The sequence below is a fragment of the Euprymna scolopes genome, chromosome 10 (assembly GCF_053919585.1).
Source record: "Euprymna scolopes isolate OS-2025 chromosome 10, ASM5391958v1, whole genome shotgun sequence".
Lineage (NCBI taxonomy): Eukaryota > Metazoa > Mollusca > Cephalopoda > Sepiida > Sepiolidae > Euprymna > Euprymna scolopes.
In genome coordinates this window covers 60938122-60958514 of record NC_136491.1, presented here as the reverse complement: position 1 = coordinate 60958514, position 20393 = coordinate 60938122, and the positions used below count along the sequence as shown (strand labels likewise).

General features: G+C 37.3%; 1 protein-coding gene across 4 annotated transcripts in view; it reads left to right on the top strand.

The window, feature by feature from the left end:
• LOC145286008 (glutamate--cysteine ligase regulatory subunit-like) overlaps positions 1-20393 on the top strand; it is a 329284-nt gene that overhangs the window by 197336 nt on the left and 111555 nt on the right. For 2 of the 4 annotated variants that reach the window (XM_080134607.1, XM_080134606.1), the window contains one exon: positions 12860-12970. The exons of the other annotated variants lie outside the window; for them this stretch is intronic. In XM_080134607.1, coding sequence (XP_079990733.1) covers positions 12860-12970 — 111 coding nt within the window. The remainder of the gene's footprint in view (positions 1-12859; positions 12971-20393) is intronic. 4 annotated transcript variants of the gene reach the window in all.

Sequence of the window (20393 nt, the reverse complement as noted above, 5' to 3'; positions counted from 1 at the left end):
CCATGCCAGATCACGTGTGACAGAAGAAGCTATCCATGAATTGCAATACACTGACGACACAGCTCTGGTGAGCTCATCTGAAGAGGGTCTTCAGCGCACCATCAACACCAACATTTACTCCCGAGCTGGTCTAGCCATCAACATCAACTAAACAGAGGCACTTAACATATGTGAACACCATCAGAAACCCCCAATGTTCACAATCAACCAACAGCCACTGAAAAACACTCAAGAGTTGACTTATCTTGGCTCAGTGCTCACTGACTCCTGTGACCTAACAAGTGAGGTCCAACGGCGCATTGGTCTGGCTGCTGCAGCCTTTGGCAGACTCTCGCACAGAGTTTTTATGAACCGTAACCTCACCACCACCACCAAGGTTTCTGTTTACAGAGCAATCTGTCTCTCTATCCTCTTGTATGGCAGCGAGTCATGGGTGCCTTATAGACGCCACCTGAAAAAGCTAGAAGCATTTCATACCAACTGCTTACAGCGTATACTAGGTTTAAAATGGTGGCACAGGGTGCCACACAATGAGATACGCAGGCGCACTCAAATGGACCCACTTGAAATAATTCTAACTCATAGACAACTTAGGTGGCTTCGTCACACCATCCGGATGCCAGCAGAAAGGCTCCCACGCAAGGTCCTCTACAGGGAGCTTGCAGAGGGCAGACGCAACCCTGGGGGCCCACGTAAACGTTTCAAGGACCAACTAAAAACATCATTGAAAAAATGTGGCATAGAATCCAACGCCATCGAACATGCTGCTGCTGATCGGAGAAAATGGCGAAACATCTGCCAAGAGGGTTTGGAAACTTTCACTTCCACCTATAACGACCGAGCAGAGTGAAGAAGACACCAAAGGCACACGGCGCAGCGGGCAGACGGCATCTTCCCCTGTGCTGCCTGTGGCCGTGTATGCAATTCACGAATTGGACTCCACAGTCACCAGCGAGTCCATCAGGCGTAATCTATCTGGGACTGTTAAGCATGGTGCAACGTCATCGTCGTCAGCGACGGACTACTGAAGAGAAGAAGAGGAAATTGGATAGAATTGAATTATTTAATGGGACAGCTTAAGAACTTGTTTATATTGAACTTGAAGATGACTATTTTGTAATCAGTTGGAAATCAAGCCAGTGAAACAAAGTTCCATGGGTAGGCAGTTCTAGGAAAGAAGTTTTGTTCATATATTTAGATTTAGGCATAAAGTGTGGGGGAAATTGTTGATAGTTGCTGTAGCTAGACGAGTGATTTTTGTGAAAGTAAGGTAGGGAGGACCATAGATTAAAGCTCAAATGAATATTTTCCATAAAAATAGCAATAGAGCAGAGACCGGCCCGTACATCTCTTCTATGGGAAAGAGGTTGCAGGGAGGAGAAAAGGCATCACCTACCTACCTACCTACCTACTAGGTTTCAAAGTCAGTTTTTAACCCTGCCATAGCAGGATAGGGTGCACCAAGCAGCTCCTGCCCAGATGTAACAACAGTACTTCATTTTAGGATGTATTTGGCTTTTATACAAGTAGAGAATTAGATTCTGAAGCAGTAAAATGATGCAACTATTTTTCCAGCGACATTGGCAACAGATTTGATGGAAGTCTTCTATTTCAGGTCAGAAGTAAAAGTCAGTCCCAGAAGCTTGTTGAAGCAGGGAGCTTCTTTTGGCTGAAAGCTATTCATATCAATTGACCAAATGGGAATCAGAGCATTTATGGTGAAAAGATAGAAGCTTGTTTTGAATGTTAAAATTAATCAACTACCTTTTGCTTCATTTTACCTGTTAAGTGTTGTGACATTATGTTGAACAAAGATGGCGGCGTAGTTCAGATCAGATCCTGACTGTAATTGGCAGTAACTAAGATGGCAGCCAAGAATCAAATGCGGTACGCGACATATTTAGCGGAAAACTGATTGAATCCAAAATTCGACAATTTTTATACTAACTTTGAAAGGTTTTCATTGGTTGTTTAGCACAGCCAGTGATTATAAAAATGATTGGCAAATTTATTCGTCTCATACCCCCATTAGGAGTCAAAAACATTTTACAGTAATCATGTGCTCATGATCATAGGAGAGAAATTCAGGGAGATCTTTGTAATTGCTAGTTTTTGAAATATTGCCATAGTGTCATCTGCGTATATGGTGATGAATGAACTTAGAATATGATTTGGGAAAAGAGTTGGGCCCATGATGGTCCTTGAGGCATGCCAACATTGACAGTTTTAGCTTCAGACTTCTGTCCATTGATGACAACTTTTATAAGCCTATTGGAGAAAAAAGATTCAATGGTCGTGAAAACATTTCCAGATATTCCATTGTTGGAAATCTTGAAGTAGACTTTGATGCCAAACCTTATCAAATGCCTTTGATATGTCAAGAGCCATTGCTCTAGAGAAGAAGCTTCTGTTGATAAATTTGCTAATCTTATGTGATTTAAAATTAGTACATCAGCTGTAAATCTTGGAGGGCAGAAACCATATTACTTGTATCAGAGTAGGTTGCTTTTATTGAGGTGGTTGACAATATCTCTGTTAAACACGGAACTAAGCAACTTACTCATGATACACAGAAGATTAATTAGTCTGTACTGAGATACAGAAAACCAATCTCCAGTATTTTTAAATTCTGGGCAGACTAATGAGACTTTCCAAGATGTTGAGCAGCATTTCTCTTTTAGGCATCGATTGACCAGCTTTGCAAGAATAGGTGCTAGTTCCTATTGCAGTTTTTTGAGTACTATGAATGGGATATTGTCAGGATGAGTTGTTTTGCCGGCACCAAGGTTCTTGATGAGTGTGGCAACATCACAAACATATTTTGGGAGGAAATTCAGGAGCTAGACAACTGATCACATAGGGTTGATTTTGATGTAAAGTTCTTGGCAAAGAGTTTGGGCTTGTTAGATGCTGATGAAATCCAGTCAAGCCAATTGATGATGGCTGGGATGGAGGACTTGCCTCTGTTCAAGATCTTGTTTGTTATTTGCCCAAACTCATGGAAACTAAACCCCTGTTCTTCTGCTTTGGACTTTATATGACTCTCTTGCATTTTCTATAATCTTTTTGCAGTGATTGCTGGCAGTCCTGAATGCAACTTTAGTTTTAAAGCAATTAATGTAGTGGTTTCTATATGCAACGGCAGCAGCACATTCAGGAATGTAGCATGGCTGGTTGTTCAGTTTCTGTTGGAATTTTTTGGATAGCATTGGCTGTCTATGATGATGGTTAACCAATCAATTAAGTTGGATGTTATAGTGGACACATTCTTTTTAAACATAGAGTGTAGGGGTAGTTCCAATATGAATATCGTAAACTATCCTTTGAGTCATTGAGTATCGATACACTGTTTGATGGAAAAGGATATTTGGGGTTTTGTTATACTTTGTTTTTATCCTGAGACAATCGTGTGATCAGAAAATCCTAGCAGAGACAGAGGATGAGCACAGTTCAGGGCATGTTATTAGAAAAAGATTTAGAAGACTTGAAAATCGTCTATCAACATCAGGTATCCAAGTTGGTAACAATTTGTATTAGGTTAGTAAGAAAGAAATCATGACAAAATCTCCCTTCATCATCTGTTTTGTTTGAGTGAACTAACCATATAAAACCGTGAACATCAAAATCTCCACAAATGTGAATGTTGGCTGAGGGATAAGCAGACAAAGTATGGTCAGTTTGCTTAGCGATACTCAAAGATAGCTAATCCTTCATTAAGTAAAGGGCTAATATAAATGCTGTGCTATGAGTAAGTGCTACTCTAAAGCACATGTAGGGATGTTTGGGGTCTTCTTTGGAGATGTTCCTTCTACAAGAGTAGGTATCCTTAATATAGACACATATTCCAGGTCCATAACGATCTTGAGGATCAGGTTTGCATGTGAAATAGCCTTTGATGAAAAAATCAGCTAATGAAGCATTTTTTAAAAAAACAATTTATTTTACAAGGTCCAAACAAAGGCCACTTGAGAATAAGGGTCAATGAGTGTATGGTGGTCACCAAGATGACGGCTTAGTGTTCGTTAGTCAGATATTGGGTAGAATTTATTTAAGGAGACGGCTCAACAAGAACTTTCTTACATGGGACTTGAAGACAACCATGCTGCAGTTAGCTGGAAAGCAGGCCAGCGGAAAAGAACTCCACAGGAAAGAAGTTTTGTTTGTGAAATTTGTGTTTAGATTTAGGCACAGATAGAAAGTGAGGGAAATTGTTGATAGTTATTGTAGCTAGACAAGTATTTTTGGAGTTAATGCCACTTTCACACAGAAACTACAAGCCAGATTGTTATTGGATTTCAACCTCTGGTAGATCCCTGATGTTAGAGAAAGAGACTTTGTAGTGGAGTTCAACATTGAAAGTTGTAGTTCTCAGGTTTTCTCTTGTTTTATTTGTTGGAATTTTTCATAGTAAGGTTGAAGAATTTATGGAAGAGGTCAACAGAGTTGTTTAGAGCAAGAGAGAGAGAGAGAATAGGGATGAAAGAATAACTTTACTAAATGACAATGCAGCAGTCTCTGTATTTTGCGCCTACTGATGGAGTTACTCTAAGGTTTAGACCAGTAAAACGCTTACCTCCAGTACCCTTATTAGAAACATGGCAACAAGAACAGAAAATTTGGTAATCTCTAGGTACTGCATGCACAAAAATATCAACTAAGTTTACAGTGTTTTACCCCCTTTGTCAGAAGTATCAGGCTCCTACTTGTAAAGTTTGCGTCTTAAGCAAGCTGGTTTTCCAATCCGACAGCGTGTCGCCGTGAACGAATGTAAACACATAATGGCGATTCGCCTATCCTTTTATAAGGGGGATAACTCCCCTTATGCAAAGTCTGAGCGAAAGGGAAATAACTCCTTTCTGGCCTCTACATGCCCCTCCCCCTCGTGACCACAAAAGCAAGTTGTTGTGGTCATCTTTTATGTGGAGAAATACTCGTGCAATTTCCCCCGCATTTGCGGCGACAAACCCCTTGGAGCTCTCGTCCTCCGACTTGACAGTTCCCTTAACGGAGGAGGACTGTATTTTTGGGTATCTCCTTCCGTGGTATCTTCCACTTCCATTTCTTCCTCATGCTCGCTTGGGGATTCCGTGTCGGCGTGTTGTTCCACCTCCATTGCCTCCTCCGGAGGTTGTGCCTGTGGGGTCTCCACATTTATAGGTGGGTTCGGGATTTCTTGTCTGATGTTACGAGGGCCATCCACTACCGGGTGTATTCTGCGGAGAAACCGACGGTTGTGCAATGTCGATTGCTTCCATCGACCCGGACTTGGTACTGTCGGTACCCCTGGGTCTCCACGATTCTCCCCGTCTTTTTTGTCCATCGACGTGGGTGGTTCCCATCCTGGTTCTGGATCTGGATGTAATCTCCTACCTGGAGTTCCCGGAGTGGGCGACAATGTTGGTTGTAATACTGCTCGTTCCTCATGTGTCTTTTGGCCATTGCCACTTCCCTTAGTTTGCCTATTTCTGTCCACTGTTTTCAAACCTGGTATTTGTCCCGCAGGACAGGAAGGTGGTCTTTAATGACCCGACCATACAGCATCATGGCTGGGGACATGTCCAGATCTTGGACAGGCGTGTTCCTATGGGTCAGTAGTGCTCGGGCCACCCGATCATGGCACAGGTGTCCATAACTGTCCGTATTGTCCGCCAGTATACGTCTCGCGGTTTTGACGGCTAACTCTGCGCGGCCGTTGCCTTGGGCATAATGCGCTGATGAGGTACGTTTCCGTATGCCCCAATTCCTCAAAAAGGAGTCGTATTCCTGGGATTTAAATTGTGGTCCACCATCCGACGAAATTTCTTCCGGTACGCCGTAGGTACAGAACCAAGTCCTCAAGGTATCGTACACCGTCTTGGCTCTTCCCGACATCATTAGGGCCACTTTAACCCATCCCGTATACCTGTCTGCGTATACCATGAAGTGTCTACTCTGCATCTGGACGAAGTCAACCACCACTTGTTGGAATGGAAATTTCGGGTCTGCTGGAGACATCAAGGGTTCCCTGGGCTGAGATGGTGCGATTTCATTGCACGTACGGCACTGGGCTCTTGTTTGCCTGATGTTAGCATCCAACCCTGGCCAGAATAGTCGTTGTCTCGCATTCGCCAGCATTTCGTTCATACCCTGATGAGCGGAATGAAGAGATTCCAATACCTCTGCGCGGAGTTGTCAAGGTATTAGGATTTTGTTCCCCTTGATGATCACTCCTTCCAGGCAATATAACTCCTCACGCATAGGCCAGAAGACTCGAACTACGGTTGGGATATTGTTACGTGACTGGGGGAAGCCATTTTGAATCAGTTCTTTCAAAGTCCTGCATTCTTCGTCTGTGGCTGCTGCAGCCACAATCCTTCCCCATGTGATGGCTCTTAACGTAGTATCATTCTCGTACATTGATGTGAAGGCGGCTTTGACTGCGGTGTCAATGGATTGGTCCTGGTCTCTTGGTGGGGTCCCCGCTGGGTACCGAGATGCACAGTCAGGGGCCAAGTTGAGTTTCCCCGGTCGATGTTTTATCTTGAATTTATACATGAGTGACTTTTCCTTGAAGTTTAACAGGCGTGGGTTTTTTATATTCTCCAGGGCTCGGTCTGAAAATATCTTTATGAGCGGTAAGTGATCCACTGTAATCACCAAGTCTGGGCATCCGAGTATGAACATGCGGCATGATTCCAACCCATAGATCAGAGCCAAGGCTTCACCTTCCACTGGTGCATATCGTGATTCCGCGTCGTTGGTAAAACGGGATCCCGCCAGGATGAGTTTCCAATGGCCATCCCCACAACTCATGTTTAATTCCCCCTCACATCTACAGTGCTTTTGAAACAGAAAATACGATATCCCTGTTTTGCTGTAGTCTGTTGCGAGTCCTGTTGCTCTGTTCATTTCGAACGTTTGGATGCCTTTTTCAATTCTTTCCACTATTATTTTTTTCGATTCTTGGAATACCTGTTCCAACGTCTCATCCCAATAAAATTTCCTGTCCTTTGTTTTCAACAACTCTTGGAATGGGGCCATAACTTCCGCTTGTGAGAATGCATAGGAGACTTGGTTTACGAGTCCGAACCAGGACCTAACCCCAGTAATATTTGTCGGGGTGGGGAAGCTCAGGATGGCTTCAGTCATTCTTCTTGTGGGTTTGACCCCGTTCGCTGTTACTTGAAACCCTGCGAACTCCACTTCCATGTCAGCAAAGTGAAACTTGTCTGGGTTAAACACAATCCCTCTATCAGCGCAGTGGTTTATATATTCAATTGTGTGCCAGAATGAGGATTCCATTGAGTTGTCCCACAGGAGACTGTCATCTATACACCAAGTTTTTCGAGCCATGTCCATGGTGATATCATCAAATCGACGGGTGTAGCCATCTCCTGGTCCATGGAATCCTTGAGGGGCTCGACAGTACCTGTATCGACCCCATTCAGTGATGAACATGGTGGCGTTTCGTGCAGCTGGAGACAGCGGTAAACTGTGGTAACCGTTCCACGCATCGAGTACAGTCTTCCTGGTATGTGCAGGTATTACCGAGACCTGATTGAATAGGGACGAAGTGTGGTGCGTCTCCCTCATGGTCGCCTCGTTCAACTTTTGTAAGTCCACCGTCCGCCTTGGGGATCCATCCTTTTTTGGTGGGACCACCATTCTCGAGCACCAAGTAGTTGGTGTGCCTACCGGTACGGGTTCGATTATCCCCAGTGCCACGTCACGGTCTATATCTTGTTTCACCTTTTCCTTCCAATGATGGGGGACAGGTATTGGTGTGTGGATTGCCGTCGGTGTCGCATCTGGGAGGAATTTTTTTTCTAAGGGTTTACCCTTCATTACTTGGAGTGGTTGGTGTGGACAGGTATTGAATGCGCTGGCCTTGAAATGTTCCTTTAGCCATTGCTCCAATTTTTCTCTGTTAATGTCGGTTGGCTCCAATGGGATTGCTGCTGGTTTCTTCAGAGCCGGTGCTCTGCGCGGACACCCGCAAGGGGCCGTCTCTTCTGTTTCCGCTGAGCTGCTTTGCGATAATGATGTAGGAAAATTGGATGGCAATAATTTCAGCTCCTTAAGTGCCGTTTGTGATAAGTAGAGCCTGGATGTGTTGTCAGACACATACACTGCCTGTCGTGTTTCTCTTGATCCCACCTTAATATGTAAAAACAGGACCCCCTTGATGTGTAACTGGCTATTTGTTATACCCCTTATCCGATGGGTAGTTGGAACCAAGTACCCATTTGGGTACCCGAGGAGTCCTTGAATCTCGGGGCCAACAGAGCAAGTTTGGGCTCCTGTGTCCGCGAAGGCTTGGATGGCGTGGGTGCTCACTTTCATCGGCTTCTTTGGCACCCTTCCAAAGGTCGCATGGCACTTGTTCATTACAGTTACCTCTGCTGTAACTGAGGGGGGCGGTTCTGGGGCGCCCACCTGGAACTGTTTCCCATTCCACTCAAGGTGAGGAATGTTTGCTGGTTGTTTCTCATTGTGTCTGTGAGTAGGGGCTTTATCCGTGGTGCAAAACATGAACGACTCCCCGCTTTTTATAGCCTCCGTTTTGGATCTATTAATTTTCCGGCACACCTTTTTAATGTGCCCTACTATTCCACAAAAGTGGCACTTGAGTCCCACTGCTGGGCAATCTTTCCGGTTCATCGATCCACCTCAGTGTGATGTTTTTCCGCAACCGTTGCAAGGTTTGGTGTCCCGTGGGGTCGACAGGGCCTTTGCCTCATGCATTTGTTGTACTTGATTTGACCTTTGTACCCCAGACATTGCGAGAGGTTGTGTGGTATCGGAAAAGTGTGGAGTTGCCTCGTCTGTTGCCTCCAGGCAAACTAACCGTGAAAACTTTAGATCCAAGGTAGGAAGTGTAGCTGCCTCTGCCAGTACTCTTCTCTGGTGTTCGATATTTCTTAACCCTGCCATCATTTGCCCGGCAACCATATTGTCTGAGTAATTAACCTACTGCCGGCAAGTGGGTTCATTCAGACACTGAATACGAAATTCACAAAATTTCGCCTGGCCACGTAACCTTGATTAGTTGACGTAATAAGAGAACGTTTTCTTGTTCCATAGTGTAACAATATCTTTAGTTCAATGCTGCGATATAAGTATTTCACGTTTTAAAGTGACAATATGTTCGTAGCGCCATGTAAGGTTTGCGTCTTAAGCAAGCTGGTTTTCCAATCCGACAGCGTGTCGCCGTGAACGAATGTAAACACATAATGGCGATTCGCCTGTCCTTTTATAAGGGGGATAACTCCCCTTATGCAAAGTCTGAACGAAAGGGAAATAACTCCTTTCTGGCCTCTACACTACTGTGCTATTTTTATCGCTTTTTAAGTTATGCTGATTCTCGTTATTTTTTCAAAGAGAACTAGAACCTTCAGGAGGCTTATTGCCACCCAAATTCCAGTGAAGACCAATGGTAGCCGCCAACAAGAAATCAATGATAAGCGGCTATTATGTTAACACAAATTCTTTTGCAAAGGTTTCTTAAAGAGGAAGAAAGTACTGGAAATCTGGGGAAACTTGTTGCCACCAAGTCTCCAATATTTATATATATATATATATATATATATATATATATATATATATATATATAATATGTTTTATTTTTTATTACCTTTTATCTGTTTGGTTACATATGTTTCAGATGTTGGACCATGTTTACGATCAAACAGCCTCATCAGACCTTACAGAAGTGGTTGTTAATATTAGGAAGAAGTATTTTAGAAGAAATACGAAAGAAGAAAAAAAAGAGAAAAAAGGGGGCAGGTTGAGGTAGGAGATAATAAGGGGGGAGCGAGACGGGTATTGACAATATTTCAGTTTTGAAGGTTAAGATACATTAAATTGTATTGTGTGTGCGGGGGGGGGGGGGGGGGTAAAATTGAAACTCCCCTCCTCCTCACCTGTCTACACAGGCTAGGTCGAGAGTTATTAATGACTAACGCCTCAATGATATTGAGATGATAGTTCGACCTAGCACTATATAAAACAGAAAACCACCCATGTTTTATATAGTGCTAGGTCGAACTATCATCTCAATATCATTGAGGCGTTAGTCATTAATAACTCTCGACCTAGCCTGTGTAGACAAAAGATTTAGAAACATCAGTTGGAAATATTTACTGATTTAAAACCACCTGAACAGTGAGATTATAATTTTTTTTTTTTTTTTTTTCTCACTGGTCTTCCAACTGAAACCAAATTCCCCTCTTTCCTCACTCGATTCTTAGTTTTTAATTTATCATTCTGACGTTTCCTCTTAGAGGGTCAGGCGATAAGGCCTTAAGGAAATTTTAATAATTTCACCTGCCCGTTTTTTTTTTTTTTTTGTTTCTTTGGTATTTAAATTAAATTATGTTTCCTCTGAAATTTCTCCTTCCATTTTGCTGTACCAAGAATTTACTTATATATATATATATATATACACTAGCATTTCAGCCCGGCCGGGTGTTTGGATGTGTATGTTGAGCAAAAAAAAAAAGTGGTAGTAGTAAGGCAGGCTCGAACACGTATCGTAAAGTGGGAAAAGAACCTGACGTCTATGCTGTTACGACCTCCTCAAAACCGGGAGTGACATTTTTTTTAATTTAGGCTAGACAATTGAAAGGAGAGGATGACTTTAAAAAATATCGGCAATAAAAGCGCCCCCCCCCCCCCGGTGCCCATTGTAAGGTGAAGATATTAATGTTTTTAGCCTATTTTTCAATATTTGTCGTCTGAAAGGTCGAACTTCAAAACGATACTGATCTTGAGAAAATCCGTCGCCTCTGTCGAAAGTGTTTGGGCAGACATGCAAACATACATACATACATACATTTATATATTGGTAACTAAAAATTTTCGACCCAAACCGATGAAAAAGCTTGCCCTATCTCTGAATACTGTTTATGTCAAATTTCAAATGTTTAGACCAGAAATTGTCTGAGTAATTTGGTAGAGAGTTTTTTTTTAACTTTGACCCCTATTATGACCCCTTAACATTTGTTTTGAGCTCAAATAAAATTATTATGCAAGTATAAATCATGTAGAATATCTGCATGAATATAATTACATGTAATAGTTAACTCTAGATGATCATCCCATAAGAAAACCGGAAAAAAACTAATAGGGAATTAATTAAAATGAATGTTTAAAAGAATATGCAAATTAGCTAGGTCTTTTGCTAGTGAATGCATTTCCACCACCCATATATAAGAAAATTGTATTTTCTTTTTAAATAAATACAAAAAGGGGTTTTTAATATGAATATCAATACAGACAAAAGAAAAACGAATTTATAGGAGTATAGATAGATATATATACAAAGAAATATATATGTATATATAAATAAATAAAAATATTATTTGTTTATATCCAAAATAAAAAAATGGGCAGTTTCTAAAAAAACATCCGATCTTCAAGGTGAAGACGCTAATCTTAATATCGTTTAAAAAATCAGCAACAAAAACTATGTAAATATTTAGAAATATATATCTATATATATATATATATATATATATATATATATAAAATTACAATTGAATTTATCAAAATGATCCAAGATGGTAAAATTAAAGTAAATTATAAATATTAAAGAATTAATATTTATAAAATTATCTCAGCCAGATATAAAAGCTCGATAAAACCAAATAGGAAATAGAGCTTATAATAATAATAATATTTAACTAATACAAATCAGCAAATTAATATTAATACCAGACCTCGAGCTTTAAATAAAGTACATACATATATCAGCGCTACTTCATTAATTAAGAAAAGAATATCAAACCACATTTCTTCTTTTAACAACCATAATTCTAATAATAACCAAGGAACTTCTCTAACCACTTTAATCAAAAAACTTAACTCTAACAATACTCCCTTCTCAATCAAATGGACTATTATAAAAACAGTTAAGTCTTATACTCCAGGCTCTAAGTCATGTCGCCTCTGCACAACCGAAGCTATAACTATAATTACTTCCCCTCAAAGTAACAATATAATAAATTCTAAAAATGAACTGATCTCTTTCTGTAAACATAAGTCCAAATTTAATTATGGCAATTTTGAAATTACATAGTTATTACTTTTACCCTTTATATAGATATAAAGATTTTTCTTTAACTTTATCGTTTTTCGACATACTTCTTAATACTTTATAATTTAATAATCCTTTATTTTAATTCTTTATCTCTTCTTTGCATGGCTGGTTTTTATCTGCATTTTCTGTTTTATTCTTTAAACTTTCCTATTTATCTAATATATCAATGTACCCACACTTTCATATCTTGTATGTATATTTACTTAAATTTTACTATATGAATTTACTTACTTTTTTTTTCCTGAATTTGCAGATACCGGCTAGCCTCTCCCCTTAAATAATTTTTATTTTATATTTTTATTCTTATTTTATTTTATATTTTATTTTTATTATATTTTATTTTTTTTATCTATTTATTCTTTATTTTCTATTTATTTATTATTTATTTATTTTTATTTTCCCTTTAGTGTCATTTAACAACTCTTCCTGACATTTTTTTAAGTGATGACCTGTACATTTCAGTTGACCTATATTATTTTGCCGTATATATATTTTGTGCCTTTAACATTTCTTGTCTGGGTCATTTTGACTTTTGTTTCCCTTTATCTTATATTTTATATTTAACTTTATCATCATTTTTTTTTTCTTCTCTCTCTTTTTTCTCTTCCCAGATCTTTCTTATTTATATTTATGTCTCGGAAGTGGAGTGAAAAGCACATCTTATTTTTCTTTTATTAATATTATTGGAATCTTTTCTTTTTTTCCTTGTACACATTTTTGTGAATTATTCCATGGATTTCTGCCTTTGGATTATTATGGACCATCTTCTTCCAATTACAGGATTTCCTTGGATTTTACTTGTACAAATGGAAATTCTTTTAACTTTCTTGAAGTTTTACATTTGGATTTTACCGTCACTGGATTTTTTATCTTCCACCAGACTATCCATTCGTGTGTAATCACCTTTTTCTTTACCATATTCCCTCTGCTTAACTTTTTTTGTTTTCAAGTAAGATCTTTGACTTACTTGTTGTTTCATCAAATACTTCTGCATGCAAAATCCGATCCCGCATTTTGCTAATTCCTACCCTCTGATGAGAAGGAAAGTATTTCTTCGAAACTCCGCTTATCTAGTGTTTCCTTTTCAGATTAAATACGTTTTTAACTCATTTCAAAGTGTTTTTTAACATATTTTATTAACTGTTTGCTCATATATATATATATATATATATATATATATATATATATATATATGTATACACATGGATTTAACTTAATAACTTTGAGCCCAAAACAATGAATTTTAATGGGTCATAATAGGGGTCAAAGTTAAAAAAATTGATAGCTTTTTTTTTTTTTTTGCTCAACATACACCTCCAAATACCCGGGCAACGCCGGGCACCAATGCTAGTATATATATATATATATATATATCTAAAAGTGAACGTGTGTGTGTGTGTGTGTCTGTTTACATTTCCCTACGCAATAACTCTGTCAATTTTAAGTCTACAGACTTGAAATTTGATATACAGGGTACTGATATTTCGGAAAATCTTTGTAATCCGTTTTCGGACAGAAATTTGGCTGTTAAGGGGTCAAAGTTCAACGATTTGACCTTTGAGAATCTTACCAGACGATTTTGGGTCTAAACACTTGAAATTTTAGATATAGGTTCCTTGAATAGGGATCTAATTTAATAACTTGCTTTGAGCCCAAAGCAGTAAATGTTAAGGGGTCATAATAGGGGTCAAAGTTAAAAAAAATTTGACCTCAGCGGTCTCTACCAAATTACTCCGACAATTTCTGATCTAAACATTTGAAATTTTACATAAAGGGTATTCAGAGATAGGGCAAGCTTTTTAATCGATTTGGGTCGAAATTTTTTAGTTACCAATATATAAATGTATGTATTTTTGCATGTCTGCCTAAAACTTTCGACAGAAGCGACAGATTTTACAGAGAACAGTATCATTTTAAGGTTCGAAATTTCAGACGACTAATATCGAAAAATTGGCTAAAAACATTAATATCTTAACCTTCAACTAGGAACTTTTCTACAGGGGTAGGGGTCGCTTTTTTCGGTTATGGTTTTCAAAGTTATCCTCTCCTTTCGATTGTCTAGCCTTAATTCAAACATAAGTCACTTAAGGTTTAGCAGCAGTCGTAACCGCAAAGACGTCAGGTTTTTTCTCCCGTTCTTTTCCTCCATCGTAGTACGGGTTCGAGCCTGCCTTTCTACTACAACTTTTTTTTTTTTTTTCTCAACATACACATCCAAATACCCGGCCAACGCCGAGCTGAAATGCTAGTATATTATATATATATATATATATATATATATATATATATATATATATATATATATATATATATATATATATTTCTATGTATGTATGTATACCAGACTTGTTTGGTGAGGAGGGCGGCTAGTCTCCCTGGAGGATTAAAAACAAGACCTTCCAAAGGGCGAATGAACTCTTTTTCTGGGTCAACGGCCAACTAGCACCGTGTATATTTGTGTGTGTGTGTGTGTGTGTGTGTGTGTGTGTGTGTGTGTGTGTGTGTGTGTGTGTATGTGTGTTGGGGTGGAGAGGGCTCCCATAAGCCGTGGTGAAGGCAAGCTTTCTAGGAGAAGCAAATCTCTGATTTAAAAACCATAAAGCGGGAGACCAGTACCCGCATTAAGCTGGTCTGCAGTTTGACTTGTTGCTGGCTATCTTGCTCTTGCTTGTTGCTGGATGTCAACATTTTGAACCGAGAGAGAGATTTAGCTGTCGTACAAAGCTAAAACTCTGTAACATCATCTTTGTATAGATACTCCCTCAGGTATTTGTCTATTAAAAAAAAAAAAAGTCCTGTTGCGATAAAAAAAAAAAGCTGTGACGTGTGTACGCCTATAATGCTGGATGCATGTAACAATTATTCTGCCATCAATATTTGTATCTATGTATGTGTGTGTATATTTATATATGTACATGTGAGTTTATATGTATTTATATCTATGTGTAATATGTATGTATATGTGTCTATGTGTATATATGTTTGTGTGTGTACATATATACATTTATAAATGTTTGTATGCATGTATGTGTGTATATGCATGCATGTGTATGTATGCAGGTGTGTATGTATATGTATTTTTATGTGTGCATGTATGTGTGTATGTGTATTAATGCATATATATGGATGTGTATGTATATGTAGGTAAGTGTATGTATATATATGTGCATATGTGTACGTATATGTATGTGTAAGTGTGTATGTATTTGTATGAATATGGGTATTTATATGTATGTTTGTGTATTATGCATTGTGTATGTACATGGGTATATATGAGTATATGCTTATAGACATGTATGTATGCATGTATACATTTATATGTATGCATACCAATGACCGTCTTGTTTATGTTTGCATGTGTGTGTGTATGTATATGTATGTGTGCATATTGTGTATTGTGTATGTACGCATGTATATGTGTGTGTGAGTGTATATATATGTATGTATAACAATGACCGTCTTTAGTGTCATGTCTGCTTGAGCATGTGAATTCGCTGGCAGGACTATATGTCATTTTTCGGGCTCATGAACTTTCAGTGTCTGAGGGAGTGGCACTCGTCTGACAAGACGTTGCAATCATCATGTATATATATATATATATATATATGTATATATATATATATATATGTAGCAATACACATGAAAAAATTGAAATAGCTTGAAATATTTCAATATTGGTATGCATAGAAAGAGCTTGATGAGCTAAGAAAGAATCTTTTTAAATTTTTAAAATCTGATTAAAATTAAGGAAGTTATGGCTATTTTTGTGCCTCACATGTTTGGATATTTTTCCCTCTTTAAGACCATATGCGTTTCGTCACATTTTTTACACTACTTTTTCAGTAAAAATGTCATATCTTTGTTAAAACACAAGACTAAGAAATGAAATTTACCATATAAGTGTATTTTTGTACAAAGAATCAGAATATGCAACTGAAAATCTCCCAAAGTTTATGCTTTCCAAATAATCTGCAGTAAATGTGCATAAATATGCAGCAATTCCTTAAAAATGCCATGTATCCATAAACAGAAAAGAAGTTGGAGAACTCAAAGTTGAATTGTAATGTGCTTTATGTACAAAAAACTTAAATCTAAACATAAGACCATTTAAAAATGAATATATTGCAATATTTCTTTGGTATTATTGTAGATTAACACCTTCTGTTTAACCCCACTCAACTCCTTCTGACCACCCCTCCAAAATGTGATTCTACCTTTTTAGGAAATTATGTATAAAATGCCATGAAAAACTTTAATGAAAGATAAACAAATTATTTTAGAATTGAATGTAAAATAATTTCCTATTACAGGTCATTCTAACATTTTAGGGCAGTTAACTGTTTTTTTTTCTATGGGAAAATATGCATGCTTTTTTTTTTTTTCAAGATGATTATGTGTAGTTTTAAGAGGGTTTCTATGCAATGAGAATATGGGGAGGGTTGCCATTCGGACTTTGAATTAATTGTAGGGCTAAGGAAAATTATGTGTGAACATACTGAAAACTTGACAGACACAAAGCTAACAAAAACAATATTAGAGGGGGGAGCGGTTAGTTTCACAAAAATTTAATGTAAAATAATTCACCATTTCCTGGCCATTCTAGCATTTTAGGACAGTTAACCAATTTATTTTTATGTGTATTTTTCTTTAAGGAAAGATCTATTTTTTGTTTGTTTGTTTTAGATGCTTGTATGTGGCTTACAGAGGTATTTTGGGGGGGGGCTTGCCACTCGAACTTAGTGTTATTGTTAGGGTTAAAGAGTGTTTTAGGAGGAGACTTGCCACACATAATTTGGATTAGAGGTGAAGTTAAGAGAGCTTTTTTTCAAAGAGAGCGTTCAAAAATTTGTTGATTTCTATTTTCGAGTTTTGAAGGTGTTAATTCCATAGGCCGTTTATACTACGCTGGAGCAGGTTGTAAAAATATCTTTCGCTTAATAAGTAGAAAAAAAAAATAACGAAATAAAAAGCTTCCTAATTGTAGTTTGATGTGTTTTCTAACTGCTTTTAAAATTTCAAGAATATTGATATAGATTTTGAGGGTTTGTATTACTATACACATAGATTCGAAAAAGTTGTCAAAAAAACAAATATATAACAAATAAATGTTATCAAAAGCAAGTTACTTTTCTACCTAACTGGATAATTTTTTAGTGTTTTTATTTAATGTAACATGTTTATTCAGCTTGAAAACAGTGTTTACCGATGTTTTGGAAAATTTAAAATGGCGCCCGACTCTCTTGAAACGGTAAGTTTGGGGAAAAGAGTTAAAAATAAAAAAGTAGACAAAATACTGCTAGAAACTCGCTCAATATATGTTACCGTGACATATATTCGGTGAGTTTTTAACAGTATTTTGTATAGTTTTTTTTTTATTTTTAACTCCTTTTCTCAAACTTACCGTGTCAAAGAGAGTCGGGCTGGGCGCCATTTTTAATTTTCCAATACATCGGTAAACACTGTACGTTTTTCGAGCTGAATAAACATGTTACATTAAATAAAAACACTAGAAAATTATCCAGTTAGGTAGAAAAGTAACTTATCTTGCCTTTGATAAAATTTATTTGTTATATATTTGTTTTTTGACAACTTTTTCGAATCTATGTATAAACGAGATTTTGATACTTATTTTGATTTTGAAAAAAAACATTTGTGGCTGTTCGCAGTAAAACATTGTTTTAATTCGTTCAAAACTAATTTAAAGAATAAAAGTGCATGCAAGCTATATATCTACAAAAGTTTATTTTGTTTTTTTAACCATGTTTTTAAATTTGACGAGAAATGTTAGAAATTGCAACAGATTCATAATGCTGAATTGGTTGGGATTGTTGTTATTATACATTCTGAAAACCGAATAGTTCTAAACTAATGTTATTCTGATAACAAAATAGCTCTCATTAAACATATAAGAACATTTATATTCATATTTTCATGTTTTTCTTAATTCGTTCTTGAATAAAAATTAAAGAACGCGTGTTGTTTATACACTGTGCTATTGCTGATTCTACAGGCTGGAGCTGCTGCTGCTGCTTCTAGTAATACTAACTTCATTTGACCAAATTCGAGAAATAGAAACAATTTTTTTTTCGGGTAGGTCCTTTTAAATTATCAATTACCGCGGTCCTACTCAACATAAAATAATACTTTTAATTGATAAAGATAGTAAAAAGATTGATTTACTTACTACTGGGTGTCCGAAGAATTTTTTTTTCAAAATGTTCGATACTCGTCATATTAAAGTCTTATTTTTAACACGACAAAAAAAGAAATGGTCAAAAATATTTCGGACACTTGACAGTATTAAGATTAACACCTCTACTGATTGGTTCCCAAATTTCATGACGAAATTCTTCATACAATCACAGTACGGACCTTTAGAAAACAGGGGGGTCATTACAAAACCTTACCGAAAACGCCATTTTATGACGTTCACATTTTTATCACTTTATTTGCTTAAAACTCTTAAAATATATAATGTACATTCATATTTATTAATTCATTTGAAAGTATATTCATTTCCGAACAAAACAGTAGTAATTTGAAGACTTGAAGTGCTTTGGTTTAAAAAATATGGCTATTTTAGTAGAACTACCTTGGAATCTGTGATTATCCAAAGCGTTTTTTCGTCCGTGTGTATTACTAATATATGTATATATATATATGTATATGTATATATGTATATAATAGAGTGGCCTTACATAAGAGCAACATCAAAATTGCAGATAACAGACACCTATGTTTCAAAACACGTACACACATGCAGGGGAAACAGCTTCAAAATAATGCCAATCTTCCAAACAGACAATTATTTTTATTTACTTACACAGGAAAAAAACTTCATCACCAAATTCACTCCTGAACTGAACAGAACCTAATACCATCACACAAAAACATGAAATGCAAGGTACACTCGCATGCACACCCATACACATACACATATACACACCCACACATAAATCAGAACCGACACATTAAAACACACACACGTGCGCGCATACAACCACACACAGACATAACACCCCTATCTCTAATACAACACACTGAACAATACCAACCCTACTTAACCTCGAAACCAACAACACTAGGAGACACCTAGAACCATAGTATAATATCTGTTCCAACACCTCGCTCCCTCCTCAGTCAGGGGAGGAGAACCCCCTCATGACTGAAACGACTATCTTCCCTTCTATCATCCCCCTCCCATACCTACACCCCCTCCAATGCCCCCCCTCAGGGGAAAAAAATCTTCCCCACACTAGGAACCGATCCTGGGTCTGGCCATACCCACATGGGGAGACAAATAAATAGGAACATTAAAAAAATCCCCTATTTTAAATACACCCCTCTTTCTAAACAAACATAATATAAGACTAAAACGAAAAATCACAATACTAAAATCCAAGAATCCAAAAAATAAATATCAAAATAGAATGAAAGCACCCCTACCCTTACTTCAGAAGAGCCAGTCCCCCCTCCCCACACATACACATTTGTAACGACCTCTGACCACAGCCACCTTCCTAAGGAAGCAAATAACCGTAACCGCAAAATACTATAAAACAATATACACATTCCCAAACCAATAAAAGCAAACACACACACACGCACACACACACACACACACACCCTACCCCACCCTAAAGGAAAAGAAAAACACATTAGCAGAAAGAGATAGTGACTGACTACAGAGAGGTCAACATCTCCCTGGACAAACCTAATAAAAAAGCAATAAAAATTCAGCATACCAATGTATAATAAACACTTACAAGCCTCCACCCCTTGGAAAAACTTCAAACTAACTATGAAAATCGAAAATCGCTATTTTTACACATTTGAAAATAATTTCTGACGACGCATCACAGACCGTCTGAAACGATCGTAAACGATTTCAATGACTTAAAAACATTATTACAATGATCCAAACATAATTCTCAATGAAAAACCAAGACACGGAATAATAAAATAATGTTAAAAATACACATTGTTGGTGACTACTCCCTTATTTATATATATATGTGTGTGTGTGTGTGTATATATATATATATATGTGTATATATATCTGTGTGTATATATATATATATATCTGTGTGTGTGTATATATGTATATATCTGTGTGTATATATATGTATATATATATATCTGTGTGGGTGTATATATATGTATATATGTGTGTGTGTGTGTATATATATATCTGTGTGTGTGTATATGTATATATATATATATATATATTAAATTGTAATTCAATGAATTTCAAAAAACTCTCATTGAAATGAAATGAAGTGGTTGAGTTTCATATCAAAGAATTTTTATTATT